A 17,401-nucleotide genomic window follows, 5' to 3' on the forward strand; every position below is an offset into this window, starting at 1 on the left:
CAAGGAACAGTGCTATTGTCTTGAGTTTCCTTGATTTTTTTTTGTGTGTTACACCCCCTTAAAGAGAGAGAGAGAGAGAGAGAGAGGGAGAGAGAATGAGAGAACTCCTCATATAGCCCCTTGGTAGATTATAGATAATCAGTTTGGAGAGCGATCCGATCGGATGAGGAGCCCAAGCTATCCCAAGAGCGTGTGTGTGTGTATGTGTGTGTGTGTGTATATTACGGCTAGTGTTTGTGTGAATGTGTTGCTACTGGATCACTGTAATGCTCTTGGAAGAGCCCACTCATGTGATGGGATTCACAAAGAGCCACTTCTCTCCAAGCCCCGATAATGTGAGTATAGCACGGGCCACCGCGCAACACTTCTTCTTCGTGGGTTTTAGTGTGTGTGTGTGTGTGTAAGAGAGAGTTTGAGTGAGAGAGAGTGAGTGTGTGAGTGAGTGCTTTTAGGTCCTGTAGAACTGCATGATGTGGTGTCTGTTGGATGTGCTGCACTTTGCACTGAGAGCACATGCCCTCTTTATTTAGATAATGCAGGTAATGTGGAAAGTGAATATATTACAGGAGGAAAGGCGGGAAAAAGAGCTTTCCTTTTCTAGCACGGCCGTATTCAGAGGAGCTGAGGGCTGTTTTGCATGCAATTAGTTCTTCTTTGAACTTCAAATGATTTTGATGGGACACAACGATTTATCGCAATTAACAGGGACTAAGTGGGCCGAACAGGAGGATGAAATTCATATTTACAGCGAGTTTAAACTTATTTTTCAAATATAAAAAAAAAAGGTAGCAATAGTTAAATTTTGTGCGAATACTTTTTTCCCAAGAGACATAAATATTCTTTAATTCCTAAAATGCGTAAAAAAGTGCAAAATCTACCGATTCTTTGAACCTATGCAAAGCCATGTGTGTATAAATAGGACAAATTATTTAGGCTACACTAAATAATGCAACTTAAAAAAAAACTAGAGGGAATTTCTCACCCCACATACCACAAGCGCAAACTGCTGAGTCCTTTGATGGTGAGCATCTATAGAAAAGTAACACCTACGCAAACTCAGTAAGAAAAACAGCCTCCCACTCGATAAAGAGAGAACAATTCGTGTTGTTGCGGACTCTCCCACGGCTTGTCTTTAGATCTTAGCCGGTGCTGGAGCAGGTTGGTGTCCATTCACTCTTCTTTGACGGAGCTCATCTGAATATTGTGGGTGGAACTTGACAGGTTGCTTTATGCTGCCTTGTCATATGCCTGACCGGCGTTTCAGGCGGCTGTGCGCGCCATTCCGCTCCCATCGCGGTTTTTCTCTTTCCCATCTCGGCCTGCACTCCTTTCTCATGTAGAAATAATGTTTGTGACCTCCTTTGTGTATCAGCGCAGAGGTTTTTGTGTTGACTCAGTGTGGTGATTCACGACACAAAATAGCGAATTGTTTATGTTTTTGTTGTTTTTAATGGATTTCTGGGAGAACACTGACAAAGGTTTTTTCTTTGGTAATTATTTTCTGAATAAGTCACACACTGTACAACAAGAGCACATCATTAACAGATGTATAAGGAGGACATACTGATGTGGCATGCAGGTGTGCTGGTGACTCGTCGCACCGCAAGGTCATCAAGGCCGTCAAAGGTCAGTCAAGACAACCGAAAGAATTTTAAAAAAAGGCAACACAAAACAACAAAAACAAAACTAGAGAGAAAATCTAAAGAGAATCACACGAGGGTTGGAGCCGAGGCAGAAAAGGTCATTTGATATATCCTCATATGCAGGAGTTGTTTGACCCTACGTGACCCTGAAGACATACAGGAGTGAAAGCTCTTGAATTCAGCGGCTGCTTGCTGTGGGCGGCCAGTACACTGAGTCCCATCATTCCCGCCAGGCTCGACCATAACCCAGCAGCCAATGGGCACCGAGCTGGACCAGCTGTCTGCGCCAAGCTGCACCACTTCTGCAATGTGTGCAAACATTTTTGCATCTGTGGGTGTGCAACAAAGGACAAGAGCATCTCAAGAAGCTTCCTTCTTTCCTCTGTGGGGGAGGGATGCAAGAATCCCTAGAAATGTGAAACATTCTTCTTCAACAATTAACGGCAAAAGATCATCGCTGTTCTGGGCTGACTTGAGAGCTTTTGTGTCTCTTCACGTTGCCATATAGCCACAATTCTCCATTGAGAACAACCGTGCTGTGGGTCTTACAATTGAGTTTGTAATTATAGCAGCTGTAAAATGTGAAAGGGTCGGTTCATGGCCCATGGCGATGACTGATAACAGCATCTTGATCTCTTGCTCAGTAGGGTGGATTTATTCGCCACTCATTATGCACCTGCATAACCCGCCACTCGCTCACATGCTAGATGGCCAGTCTTGTTGTAGCTCATAAAGCAAGATCCATTTACATGTAAAACTCAAATTCTCACTCGACCTAGTGCTGTCCTGACTATTTGAGGCTTATCTATAGCCGGGACCCTGCGTGACACCAGGCAATTAATACAAGCTTTAAAAACAAGCCTGGCTTCATTACCTGCCCCCTCATTATGGAGGTTCAGGTACTGGGACAACATTTAGAGGACTTCCCCCATTAACAACGGCTGATGCGTGGCCCTAATCGGACTGACCAGAGCTGCTCTGTCACCTGCCTGTCACATTACCGTTTATTCACACCCGCCATGCCTGGGCTGAAAAATGCTTCTTCGGTTCTAAACGTCTCCGGGAGAGGATGTAAATGTGGCATGTCAGTGGCTCAGGCTCACTATCGAGCGGCACGGGTGATTTGCGGAGCTGCTCTCCAGTCGATATCCAGCAAGGTGTCATTATGACGACGGGGTGAACACGACCTCTTAACTAATCGCCGGTCTCTGTGACAGAGGTGATGAAAAAATGCGATTCGATGCAACAAAGGCTGGAGGAGAATTTAGACAGGAAAAGGATGGAAATGATGGTAAATCACAGGCTTAAGCAGCAGTAGGAGGCCGATTTTCTCGGTTCAGATTTACTGTAGGAATGGTAGCAACTTTGCGAACACAAACTAGACAGACGTGGCCACACCGTTTCTACTAAACAGCACCGTGGTCAGAGGAGAATTCATCAGACTTTCCATATTCTTATACAGTATGTACATACATGTAAACTCTGTTGGGCTTTTCCCTTTGCTTAATTCTAAAAACGCCTACACCAAAAGCAAAGCAAGACACCGAGCAGGCTGTTTTTTTGGCTCCGATAGTATCTGATACCATCTGAGCAACACCAACCCACGAGCGCAGAACCGATGCAGTGACAACAGATGGCTTCATTTTTGTGTCGTGGCGAAAAAATGGTTATGACGCCATAGTGTCCTGAGTTGTATTAAGAGTCATGAACTCAACAGCGATGGCTGTTGATGATGACAGCAACGCCTGCACCAAAATAACCATCACTTGTATGGGTGCCGACAAAAATACATGTGACTGAGCAATTTTAAACAGGATGGCTGCTGATATTTTAGCTGAAATAAAACTCTGAGGTTTCCTGTGTTCTAAACACATTCAGGCATCCTATGATGGGTTAGATAACCGTATAACTCGCACATGTGAAAGCGGGAACTTGCACACGAAGAACGACAACGCTAGTGGAACTTTAAACAAGTGCTCTGGTCTTATTTCATTCCATTCTTAAAAGACGTCATATAATTAAGAAAGATTTGTATCAATGAAAGCAAATAATTAAGTTGATCAGATGGAAGACACCGCAGGTTTCTTTGAACTAATCCTACAATTCGAACTTTATTTCCTTTACGTTGGCAAAGTTGGACATAAATTTAACCGTTCCGTTTCATCGTCTCAGTTCTATTCCTTTAATGTTGCTTAAAAGTGAGCATGAAAGTGAAATCTGCCACTGACTAAGCACAGAAGTGACATTCATACTCCTCAAGCTGAGGTCATACACATCAGACTTCTCAGAGCATGACTGATCCAGGGTCAGTGTTCGCCTTTTACATCTTAAAGAACAGGATTGTGTGGTGAGTGGAAAGCCGCCCCCAACCTCATAACAGTGAATGTGTGGTGGCTGTAGTTTATTGCTATTTGCATACATTCCTAATATAGATTGAAGCCTTTATATAAAAAAAATCAATAAAACAATTAATATATTGTTTTTTTTTCCCTATTTTTCCTATTATTGTCACCTTAAATACCAGAAATCTTTTCATGTCAGATTTCAGCACGGTGACATTACGAGCAAGGAAGAATTAAAATGTTATGAGCTGTAACGCTGATACAATGCAAACCTTCGCTTTCCTTGTTTAGGAAAATTTCACCTACCAAACTATGTGGCTAAAACCTCTACATCTGAGTCACATCATAAAATGAATATGCATTGTGAACCTAGAAGCAGAAGCTTTACTCCTCCAGGTGTTAAACAGTTCATCTAATTAACTTGTGGCTTTCAAAAATATATGTTCCAAAATACACAAGGTATAAATTGTACAATCTAAAAATATATACACTAAAGATTTAAGTCTCAAACCAAGACATATAACCCATGCCACAAATCTCAGCTCTGAACATATTACCCCCGATTTGCTTGCACAAAGCATGATGTGGTTATCTGGCCCACATATAACCTGCGCCTACATCCACATGCCCTGAATTGCAAGGAGTACGAGTCAGCATCCCCTACCTGTATCCAAACCTGAGCCATTATAAAGAAAAACCAGAGTCAGAGTGCAAAAGGGCAATTACAACCACAACACAAGGTGTGCCATAAGTTTTCTGGAAGTGCCAGTGACCGGGCAGAGTGCAAATGGAGTACACTGCCCCCTAGTGAGGAATGACTAAAGGGGTCTTCTGCATTATTTCCTCTACATATCCAGTGTTAGAATCTCAGTGGATTAAATCAGTATAAATTGAATGGTAAATATGCAACATGTTACATGTTCAAACAGTGGTTCAGCACAACAATTCAGCATGGTTGAATCATTTATGCATTTGTTTCGTTTATTTCATTTAAATCCAAAATTTAGACAAAATTTAGAAAGGCTAATTTATAACGTTTCATTGCTAGTCAAAATCTAGGACAGTTTCATTTATCTATCTATCTATCTATCTATCTATCTATCTATCTATCTATCTATCTGTCTGTCTGTCTGTCTGTCTGTCTGTCTGTCTGTCTGTCTGTCTGTCTGTCTGTCTGTCTGTCTGTCTGTCTGTCTATCTATCTATCTATCTATCTATCTATCTATCTATCTATCTATCTATCTGTGTTTAAAAAACAAAATGCTCCTATTAAAAATTGCTGCATTTTGCATTTAATAAAATCAGCAATAAAATCAAAGCCGCTATTAGACCTCCATATTGCGCGCAGGCATTTGGGCAACTTATCCCCTATTCTATTATCAGGAGTGTGTGTATAGAAAATAACATGCAGTAAAGCACACGTTGCGAATGCAATAATTAAAGTATATAATGAATCTCCTGTATAAAACAGCCGTGTGTAAAAAAGAAAACCGGCAAAACCCTGGTCAGCATTAACCACATATATAAAATAGAATAGAATACAGTATAGATAGATAGATAGATAGATAGATAGATAGATAGATAGATAGATAGATAGATAGATAGATAGATAGATAGATAAATAGGCTGTTATATTGTACTCTCCGCATTGTAGCCTATACATTGTAAATGACTATACATACTGAACAGGTCTGGTTCCTTTATTCGTTTATATGTGTCATGTTTTCTGAGCTGGCCCTGTCATGGGCTTCAATTCCTCCCCCGTGTCCTTCCTCCTCCAGATAGGTTTCTAAACCCACGAGGGGAAATTTCACCCCAAACACAGTGTATGTATGTGTTTGTGTCTACTCGAGTCGCATTTTATAAACCATTAGAACAACGGAACTTTTCTCTTTAGCCTATATTTAGACCCATGGTCAATTTGAGGGCTACTTTGGAAAATTGTGGTCTGCGTTTGTTTTGGAACAAACTATGAAATGCAACCGAATAGGGGAAAAACTAAACAAACAAACAAACAAACAAACAAACAAACAAAAAAATTCATTTGAAAGATCACCATGAGCGAGGTACGCACTTTAGTTGGATTACTGTATCTTCTAATTTGTTTTGGGACTTGCGCTCAGAAACCACTAGAGGGCAATCAGCTAGATGTAGATTAAATAATAATAATAATAATAATAATAATAATAATAATAATAATAATAATAATAATAATAATAATAATAATAATAATAATAATAATAATAACAACAATAATAATAACAATAATAACAACAACAACAACAACAGCAACAATAACTACAATAATGATAATAATAATAAAAAAATAATAATAAAAATAAAAAAATAATAATAATAGTATTAATAATAGTAATAATACTAAGGGAATAATGCTCCTATAATATATGATGAATGAATGTGTTGTATATGTGAACACACGTCGAAACATAAGATCATTAAAGTGTTCCAGCTGAAAACTAAATATAGACTAGAGTTACTAAAAACGCATTTCCCTCTTTCCAACAACACACCAAATGGCTATTCAAATAGATCTAACACACTTTCCGAGGGTTAAACAGCAAAGCTAGAAATTCCGTGATTGTGCGTCTCATTTGTTTGTGGTTTTCAGATCTTTGCTCGGCAGAACTCGTCAGTTTCCGATGCGCATGTTCCGGAATAAGTCCCATATATGTACGCAGGGGCGTTGTTCATACACCGGATCAAAAAACCATTTAAGGGGTTGAAGGTAAAACCGGAATTCCTGATTCGGAGTGATAGATGCACCAGATGCACGCTTGTGTGTTTTGTCACTTTGTCCCCATGGTTGTTTTTATGCGCAAAGAGTTCATTATTAAAAAAAAGAGTTTTTGCATGCATGCATTTTTTAAAAAATGTATTTTCTTGCTAATTATTGGTAGATGCATGAGTTTTCCTACCGCTGGTCCATCGGTGTGAAGCAAAAGCGAGCGAAGTCTCCATTGACAACTATCGCATTGGTGTCGTCACAGGAGCCTCGCGGCCAATCAGACCGCTGTCCTTATATGGTCAGTGACGTAACGGCACATACGCTCCTCATAAATACACACATAGTACAGATAAGAGGCGCCGTGAGGGTCTGTCATTCAACAAAACACACTCACGCATACACACGCGCACACTGACACACGCAGAGTGATGAGAGGATCGCTCCATCGTGGTCAACATCTGAGCGAGCGCTAAACACTTCTGAGGTTAAGTGACAGCGCTGCTCATGTGAGTTTTGTTTGGTGAACCAGCAGAGGGTGATCCGAGGTTCATCTATCCATCCATCCATCTATCCATCCATCCATTCATCCGCACGCAAACTCAGACATTTCTCTCGCGACTGAATGATGACCGCAAAAACTTTGGAGAAGAGCCCTGTCACTTTCGGCAGTTTCGTGCACCCTCTGACTGAGGGCATCTACTCACTGGATGAGGGCACAGCGCTGCCAACCTCGGTCGCGATTTTTCCAAACAGTGATCTAGGTGGACATTACGACCATTTAAATGGACTTGCAGCAGGTAAGCTGAGCTCCGTTTGCGCGCGTGTCATCCTACATCTTTTTTTTTTCCATCCGAGCTGTCACGTGTTTTACAAGAAGTTTTTAAAACATAGTTTTATATAAGGGTTTAGTTTGTTAAACGATGCATTAGTTGTGTGTGTGTGTGTGTGTGTGTGTGTGTGTGTGTGTGTGTGCTGCCCGGGTGTGTGTGAGTGCGGTGTATGGATTTTGCCTGGTGCGTCCGTGCGTAAAATGCAAGTTGTTTGCTATTCCCTCCCCCCAGGGCGGACTTTTTTATTTATTTTTTAATCGGGAATGTATGTAACACGCTCATACTAATATCAGTGTTGTTCTCCGTGTCTTGCAGATGGCTTGGTTGGCGGGGATATGAGCGCGGAGAAGCGCGCCGTTGATCTGCCCTACTCCAGCAGCTTCGCGCAGTCGGCTGGTCCTCGCAGTCAGACGTTTACCTACATGGGCAAGTTCTCCATCGACTCCCAGTATCCGGGCAACTGGAACCCAGAGGGCGTGATCAACATCGTGAGTGCGGGCATCCTGGGCATGACCCAGGCCTCATCGACGTCCTCTTCGCCGTCCTCCTCCTCCTCGGTGTCTCCGGCTCACTTCTCCAGCACGCTTAGTTGCACGGTGGCTCAGGGCCAGACGGACATGGAGCAGCAGCACATCTACTCCCCTCCTCCTCCCTATTCAGGTTGCGCGGAGGTCTACCAGGACCCGTCCGCTTTCCTGTCAACGTCCACGTGCCCTATCACCTCGTACCCGCCGCCAGCCTATTCCTCCCCTAAACCCTGTACTGATGCCGGGCTCTTCCCCATCCTCCCGGACTACACCGGCTTTTTCCAACCCCCGTGCCAGCGGGACGTGCAGTCCATGCCCGAGCGCAAACCTTTCGCATGCCCACTCGAGCCTTTCCGGGTGCCGCCGCCCCTTACCCCACTCAATACAATCAGGAACTTCACGTTGGCTGCACCGGTGGCCGAGGGAGCGCGTCTCCCCGCCGCGTACAGCCCACAGAACCTGCCACTAAGGCCCATCCTGCGCCCGCGGAAATACCCAAACCGGCCCAGCAAAACGCCTGTGCACGAGCGCCCGTACCCATGCCCTGCCGAGGGCTGCGACCGTCGCTTCTCGCGCTCGGACGAGCTCACCAGGCACATCCGCATCCACACGGGACACAAGCCGTTCCAGTGCCGCATATGCATGCGCAACTTTAGCCGCAGCGACCACCTGACCACACACATCCGCACGCACACGGGCGAGAAGCCGTTCGCCTGCGACTACTGCGGCCGCAAGTTTGCGCGCAGCGACGAGAGAAAGCGGCACACCAAGATCCACCTGAGGCAGAAGGACAGGAAAGCAGCGGCGTCCTCGTCCACCTCGAACTCCTCGGTTTCCGCAGGGGGCTCAAACTCCACGTCCGGGATCAGCCAATGAGGATTCTGGTGCGCGCAACCTGCCTAGATTTGGAGAGGGTCGCAGCACTCGCAGCCCAATCCTCAGCACCGAACCGAGGGAACTCTTCAAAGTGATTACTTCTGCAGGTGCACATGGACCGGTGCGAACACTTCAGGTGTCCAATTCAGAGCGGAAAAAGGAGGGAGAGGGAGGACAGAGAGAGCCGGGAAAATTGACCTGTACCTATTTTGGATGAGGGACACTAACAGTGCGCGTCCTTACCTGACTTTCTCAGTCACATGTTGACTGACTAAACGCACTTTCTTTGTATATTTCGGTGAAATAATTTAATGGAATAACTTTAAACAGCATGTGGGAGTGTACGTATTCTACTGACAATGTGAAATGTCCTTTTTGGCCATATGAGATTGGGCTGTAATGATAAAGCCGCTGTCTCTGCAATAAGTCGGAACTGTTCATCTAATGTGTGAAATGAAATCTAACTCTCTCTTTCCATCTGTTTTTTTGTGTGCCTTCGTCCTTTCTTTTATTGTACATTAACTGAACATGTACGGAGGCATTTAATAAACAGTGTACAGTGGATCTTTTAACAATTTTGTTTTTGGAAAAAAATGAAAAATCTCTATTTTTGTACAATGTTTATTTGGTGTTTATTTGTTTCATGGTGAATAGGAAAAAAAAGTCAATGTAAATAATAGATCTCATTGTTTTGTGATTGTAATTATAATTAGAATGAAATCACTAATGCAGGTTATTAACTTTCTGTCATCATTAAAAAACAACATAATCAATAAAACACAGAGTCTGACATGTTTTTTTTTGCAGCCCAAAATTCATTTTCATATTCACATTTCATATTACAGATCAGTAGGAAAGTCTGATGTACACCTGAGTAGGAAATTCCCAATTTCACACCAGTCAGGTCTGACTCACTGTCCCACAAGGACACACATCCACCCACTAACCCACCCACCTGCATACACACATATACATTCACACACCTAAATCGAACCTTAACCATAACCACAAAAACCAAAATAATACCATTTAACCTTTTGTTATTAAAAAAAACAAAAACAATTTTTTGTATAAAAGCAGCACTTCATTTCAGGGGACCGGCCAAATGTTCTCACAAAGGACAAAAACAACAAAAAGTCCTATCCTTGTAGGTCATTTGGTCTTCATTAGGATATACAACCTACCCCGGCTATACACAAAAAATCAGTTCTTCAGTAGGTTCCTGACACACGTGCCTGAATAATATAGAAAAACATAATTGAAAGGGACGCATGAGGTGTCAAAGATCATCTTTTCTTTCAAACGTTGTGAACATTTGATTATGATTTTCCCCACCAAGTTTTACAATCAGAACAATACTTATATCTTTATATTTCCTCAGTGGTCAGATACGTCTGAAGATATCAGATTATCAGCATTCACCACTAGTGACATTTCCAGACAGCCTCAAGAGCAAATTGTTCTCCTATAACATGAAGCATATATTTTAATAAAATAATCTTTTGTATATTATTTTGTCTTTAATACATCCCAGTCAGGCCACAATCCATTCTGTCCTGTACCTGTATTTTTTTTTTTTGGCTGTACATATATTCTACCAGTCCCGTTTGATTTACACAATAAGAGAAAAAGAGAAGCAAATGTTTTCTATGTAAATAAACATGACTTTATCAAAAAGTATCTGTGGATTGAATTCGCTCAAAGAGGTGGAAAGAGGGATTATTGTGACCTGGCTGTGGTTGAAAAAAAAAGAAATCACACCTGCAGAGGTGGGGACAGTCCCTTGCTTACAACAGGAAGTTGTATTGTTGATGGCATCCAAATATATAAGGATGTGTGGTGAGAATTACATCAGTGAGGGTATAAAACGGGGTTTAGACTTTTCTAGAATATGATCGTTCAAATAAAAATAAAAATAATAATAATATATTCACACCAAGTAATATGGATGTCGGGTTGAGGCTGAATAAAAGCCTGATTACATCTTATATATATATATATATATATATATATATATATATATATATATATATATATAAATAAAAATCACTGCAAGAAAATCAGATCTGCATCTCTGTAGACTTCAGGCTTTTCAAACAGGACAGCCATAGTATAATGAAAAATCTTTTTCAGATTGTCATTCTAACAAAATGCCCTTGTTTTGCTCGAGCAATGGATTGAAGCCAGCGCTCAGAAGAACCTATGCCTCAATCTTCAGACTGACAATTACACGCAATTACTGTCCAAAAAGCCCGAAATCAGATTACTGCACCCCAAGATGGTCTGAACAGTAGCGCTCTTAAACTTAAGCACAAGGAAGCCTCAAAGAACATAAGAAGTTTTATTCGGCTCACAGAAGCGGATGTACAGATGCGATCTAAGGACAGGACATCGAAAATGCTGTAAATGTGAAGGTATGTGCTTTATTAGGAATTTTTTTGTTGCATTAACAACAAAAATTTTTTTCCCAATTATTGAATTATTTATTGAATAAAAGATTATTGGAAACAAAAAAAAGAAAAATCACAGTAGAAATGAAGAGTAAATACAGATGTCTAAAGGTAGCACAAACTGGTCTTTGTGTGACAATCTTTCCAGCACAGATTGTACAAATCATTTCAAAACAGTGCTATTAAAAAAATCAAGAATGGTCCTATAGAAGCCAGCCAAGCACTAGAGCTCATCAACACAGATTTTTACTAGAGATGACCTTCTCCTCGATATTCACTCCATGACTAACCAGCTTCCCGTTTTTCTATTTTTTTCATCGCAATACTAGGCATGCAGTCAGCATAAATCCCACCACCCATGACAGCTCACAGAAAATTCAAATGACAAAGTCAAAGCAAAGGAGGTGAAGTCAGCTTACATGCAATGCTCCAATTATGCAACGAAACACTTGCAAAATGCCATAACGGGCATAAGAAATGCAAATCTCATTTACATACTGCAGTCACCCACAACTGTGCCTTAAACTGAACAGAATGAAATCCTGGCATAGGTGAGGATTTCCCCTCTTTGTCTCTTTGATTATTATTTAGACTTAGTGTAGTGAATAATCAATTGCTTATTTTTTTAGTTTAGTTTTTTTCCTTCATGTGAGATAGTGAGACCAAATAAAAATGCAGGGTCATAAGAATTTAATTGTGTTTTAAAGTCAGGATATAAAACATGATGGACAATACACATAACCGATAATACAAACTTTAATAAATATAGCACAAGTACTGTATATAAGAGAAGCTATGTGTGTAGTGTGCATGAAAGTCGGCATAAGCTTTAAATGCATGGCTACATTCAACAATTTATATATTTAATAGATCATTTTACATTTTCAATATTACATAACCCCAAAATCACAGATCTTGTAAATCATAGGTCATTGAGATTATTTGAATAGTGTCAGGAATGTACTGTATAGTTGGGGAAAAGAACTTTCTTAGAATCTTGGTCCTGAAGTTTTTTTCTTTGACACAGGAATTTTTCCTGCTCTAATACATTCATACTGTATATTTATTGTGAAACCATTAGATCATTAAAAATAAAGTCGGATGTGTATTGTAGAGAAGCAGGACTGAAAAACACTGTGAATATACAAAAAAATGCATGTAAAAGAAGTAATTTTTCCCCCATCTTTATAGCTTTAAAATCTATCAATAATTAAGATACATAACCGGACATTAATAACCAAAAGTAATTAAAAAGATAATTACAAATCCAGCACACGCTGAACACGGCCCCACACAGACACGGTTATTTGCAGTATGGCAGTCAGTATACTGATCTTTTTAATACTATTACAGAAGGGTAAATGTGTTGGTGTGTGTTCTGAATGAACTCGGAACCGCCGGATGAGCGTTTCTGTTCCGCAAACATAAATAGCTTTGGTCAAAATGGCCTTGTGGCCAAGTCTTTAATCGAAATCTCATTTAAGTCGCATGGCAAAGAAATTGCTATTAAATGCTGCTTTATCCATGTGATAAATGTTAGAAAGTGCATCGTGATTGCAATACATAGCAATACAAAGACAATATAAGGGGTGAAGGATATATCTCTCTAAAACTCTATTATATCAGGATTTGCAGAAAATAGTTATTATACCTTTAATAAAAATGAGATTTAAACGGATTATCGAGTCTGTAAACAACAACGTGTAGTGTCCCAATGTCACAGTTATAACTGAATTGATCAGATGCCATGTCACATTTGATCAATTATTAAAGTGTCCCTTGTGAAAAGGTGTAAGGCTGAAATACCGTGTGGTGTCTGTGTGTATATATACATACAAATCTGCCACAATTCCCATAAAAGTAATGACTCACACATTAATTTAACACAAATTAATGGAATGTCACACACTACAGTTCAGCTCAGTTTGTTGTAAACTCAAGAGTTCTGAATCTTTATATCTTAAAGAAATGATGTAAATGGACCAGTAGGTTGAGTTGAGCTACACAACATGCACCTAGGTGAAAATTCTCAAATTCAGGTGACACCCCCCCCCTCCCCCACCTATCCCCCCCTATTTGGCATGTATTGATATAACTTCAGTACATGCCATTACTTTAATACATGGCAAACCAAGCCCCCAGAAATCAGTTCTAAAAGGCGGTCCTACACGGTGACTTTAGGGCCAGGGTAAGGCTCGCCCCCGCACCAGAACTCCTCTGGTTGGGGGATCTCTAAAAGCCAAGCGGTTTCTTCATCTTTTTGGTCGTCCCCGTTGTTCCTGGTCGTGCGCAATACTCGGTAGTAGTGGCAGTCCCTGCCGTCGTCCGGGTCGTACGGCGGAGCCAGGATGTCCAGGAAGGCCGCTGGTCCATCGACCGCGTCGATCTGGTGCAGGTTGTCCCTGCGGGGGCTGAGTACGCACGGCGCGCTCTGCTGCGTGAACTCGGCACAGGAGCGCAGCGCGGCCGCGCACAACGAGTCCGGATCCACGCTCTCGCTGCCAGCCCCGGATCCCACGTGATCAGGGTGAGCGTCAGGAGACCCTTCAAGTTTGTCGAAGCAACGTATCCGGACTTTGCCGTAGAGCACCTTGAGCATGCCGTTCATTCCCGGGTGGTCGTGCAGAGGGATGGAGACTCCGCTCCGCAGCGCGAACACGCCCATGCTGAACGCACTGGTCTCGCAAATGTGCATGTATGTGACCGGGGCTCGGCTGTGCGCCTGCGTCCGCGTCCGCGTCCCCGAGCCCGAACTCTTCTTCTTCTTCGGAGGCGCGATGTTGAGATCTGCGGCCCTTATGTCGCTCAGAAGCGCCCGTAGATCCGCCAGGTTCCCCGCCAGGTTCCCCGCCAGATCTTTCTCGTCGTCGCCGTTTTTAAACGTAACCTGCGCCTGGATCGCGATTTTCTGGACCAGCGAAGGTTTACTGCTGTCCCGTGGCATTTTCCAAAAACACTCTCTCTCACACACACACAAACAAACACACACACACACAATGCTTCTTTTTTATATGAACGCCCAAACCCGAACAGCTGGATACCCCCAAATTAGCGTCCAGATGTTTCCAAGTGCAATCTCACGCCATTCCAGTCACGACAGTCACAGAAAACGCTGTAGGTTACAAAGTCTCCATGGAAATCAAAACAAAAAATAAATAAAATTAAAAAAAGGGGGCGATATTCTTTATTCTTTTTTTTTTATTATTATTATTTATGGTTCAAGAACTGCACAGCCATTCCTTCCTCAACTCGGTTCATGTCTAGGCGATTACGCGTCGGCTTTTACTGCGCATGCGCCAAAAACGTGAAGCCTAATGTGACTTGTAGTCTATTGCGGATTAAACACTGCCGCTGGAAATCAGCCCTGTCTAAAATGACACAAGCTCCCCAAAACACATTTTGTCGCCAAAGTGGCTTTGTGTAAAGTTGATAAAAATGGGCTAGGGACCTAAAATGAAGTGGGATTAAAATTATTCACAGCATGGATGTACTACAATTCCCAGAAATCCTCTTGTACAGACCCAGTCGAGGGTAGGGGAAATTAGGAGGGCCTTTGGGCCATTCAACCCTGTCCCTTCCCCCATCACCACCCTGAAGCATTACATGCATTTTCCTCTTCTCCTTCTTCCTTTCAAGTTATATAATATATATAATCTATGACACGGACACACACGTCCCATTTCTTTAAAGTTAAACCCCTGCCATGAGATAAAAAAAAGTGAATCGAAGGAACATCATCTGTGGAGTTAAACATATTTTGGGAATTGTTTTCTATTCATGCATACAACCATCTAACCGCACAATAATTCACCTCCATTATAAGATAATATCATATCAAGATAATATCTGCAAACTAAGACGTTAAAACCCCAATCGGCGATCTTCAAGCTGCAATGAAGCAACCACACTGGACAAATAATTTTGAAGAGAGAGAATGAAAGAGGTGAGGAAGTGTGTGGCTGGACAGAGCACGTCTCTATGAGTCGGTGAAGTGCACCTTTGCACGGCACCACAAAAGACCGCCCTCTTGAGAAATAATGAGGTCTGCTCATTTACTCCACACACGAGCACTTCTAAATGCCACTTCCAGCAGGGGTAATTCAATTACCCCTCTCGCTGCATCCAGGATATGGAAATCAGCTACAGTTGACACATATAGGGATATCTATGAGGTAAAAGCATACAGTCTGTGGACAAAAAAGATGATGTTAAATGTTTCGTGTTCGACATATATATTATATAAAGTCCACCATACTGTAATTTCTCCATTCCCAGCTTCTCTGCAATGACTCTAAATGTGTCCTATTCAGTTATAAACATCAGAAATCTGGATATAAATTTATATTTAGTTTGTTATCAAGAACGAGGTGAATCGAGAACGAGAAGAAGTCTGGGATTTGCTTATGATTACAGCAGCATTATATGCTTTAAGAAACGTTGGCCTCTTTTTTAAACTTTCCACTCCAAAGATTATCAGCTCTTCAGCTTCTTCTGGTTGTTCCACATCATAGATCAGTCCAGAGGCTGAGATAAGTAACTTACAGGTGATAACGGTATACACTACCTTTATTTAATTTGATTAGATGCCCCTCTTTGATGTGATAGAAGAGTATCTGCGAGAATGAAAGAAAAAGTTTATAGGACTGTGGTGAGACCTGTGATGTTGTACGGTTTAGAGACAGTGGCATTGAGTAAAAGACAGGAGGTGGAGCTGGAGGTAGCAGAGCTGAAGATTTTGAGATTTTCGTTGGGAGTCTAGAGGATGGACAGGATTAGAAATTAGTTTATTAAAGGGACAGCGCATGTAGGATGTTTTGGAGACAAGGTGAGGGAGGCGAGATTGAGATGGTTTGGACATGTGCAGAGGAGGGACATGGGGTATATCGGTAGGAGAATGCTGAGGATGGAGCCACCAGGAAGGAGTAAAAGAGGAAGGCCAAAAGGCGGTTTATTGATGTGGTGAAGGAAGACATGCAGGTAGTTGGGGTAAAAGAGGCAGACATAGAGGAAAGAGGGGTATGGAGATGAATGATCTGCTGTGGGGACCCCTAATGGGAGAAGCCAAAAGAAGAAGAAGAAGAAGAAGAAGAAGATGCTCCTCTTCAATATTTACCAATAAATCTTAAATTAGACCCAGCATTTGGTAGTTTTTAATCGATCTACTATCGATCTGTGTGGGTGTTTTACCAGTGTCAGTTATTGTTCTAATATTATATAAGGAATAAACAGTGATGGACAGTAATAAAGTAAATATAATTTGTTACTGTACTTAAGTAGCGTTTTCACGTATCTGTACTTTACTGAAGTATTAACATTCGAGGAGTTCTTTACTTTAACTTCACCACATTTCAAAGTCAAATATCGTACTTTTTACTCGAATACAATGTGCGAAATCAGTTGTTATTTTTATCTATGAGTGGATAAAACTTAACTCGTCACGCACACAGAAACCCACCAATCAATTTGCCGCAACACTTATGGCCTTATTTGCGCAATTCTTTTGAAGTAGTTGAAAAGAAGGTTTCGAGCTCATGATCATTTGAATAGATATCAACCAGTTCTTGGTTTATTAATATCAATCTATTAATAGATTGGTGCGCTGAGAGTAAAATTGGTCTTTTCACATAAACTGAGTTGATTAAGAAAAGAGTCTTGAGACAAAAATAATAATAGGAACATTATAGCCATATTAAATCATAGTACTTTGGATACTTTTGAGGGGCAAATACTTTTGTATTTTTACTCAACATTTAAAGGGAGCACTTTTACTGGAGTAAAATCGTACCTGATGTAGCTCTACTTTAACTACATGATTTGTGTACCACCACTGGAAATAAAACACAATGGGAAGTAGATTTAAAGAAGGACAATCAAAAAGCAAAATAGTGTGTTGCGGTTAAATTTATTTTTTTCCACCTCAGAGTTAATTATTCTCCAATAACTACCTAATCCTTTAATTCTTGCTAATAATTATTAACTCAAGAATG

At 41.3% G+C, this 17,401-nt stretch overlaps 2 protein-coding genes across 3 annotated transcripts; one reads left to right on the plus strand and one right to left on the minus strand.

Moving 5' to 3' along the window:
- The first annotated feature begins 202 nt into the window (after positions 1-202).
- egr2b (early growth response 2b) lies at positions 203-9,760 on the plus strand. 2 transcript variants are annotated; one of them, XM_046853000.1, is made up of 2 exons: positions 203-335; positions 7,877-9,760. In XM_046853000.1, exon 2 carries the CDS (start codon positions 7,897-7,899, stop codon positions 8,962-8,964), a length of 1,068 nt encoding a protein of 355 aa, XP_046708956.1. In that variant the 5' UTR covers positions 203-335; positions 7,877-7,896; the 3' UTR covers positions 8,965-9,760. The 2 variants fall into 2 exon arrangements, with proteins under 2 accessions (XP_046708956.1, XP_046708955.1); XM_046852999.1 differs by lacking the exon at positions 203-335 and adding an exon at positions 7,100-7,528.
- A 2,329-nt stretch (positions 9,761-12,089) lies between these two features.
- adoa (2-aminoethanethiol (cysteamine) dioxygenase a) lies at positions 12,090-14,682 on the minus strand. Its single transcript, XM_046852943.1, has one exon. The coding sequence runs from the start codon at positions 14,356-14,358 to the stop codon at positions 13,579-13,581; it is 780 nt and encodes a 259-aa protein (XP_046708899.1). The 5' UTR covers positions 14,359-14,682; the 3' UTR covers positions 12,090-13,578.
- Positions 14,683-17,401: the final 2,719 nt, after the last annotated feature.

Source organism: Silurus meridionalis, chromosome 7 (genome assembly GCF_014805685.1).
Source record: "Silurus meridionalis isolate SWU-2019-XX chromosome 7, ASM1480568v1, whole genome shotgun sequence".
Lineage (NCBI taxonomy): Eukaryota > Metazoa > Chordata > Actinopteri > Siluriformes > Siluridae > Silurus > Silurus meridionalis.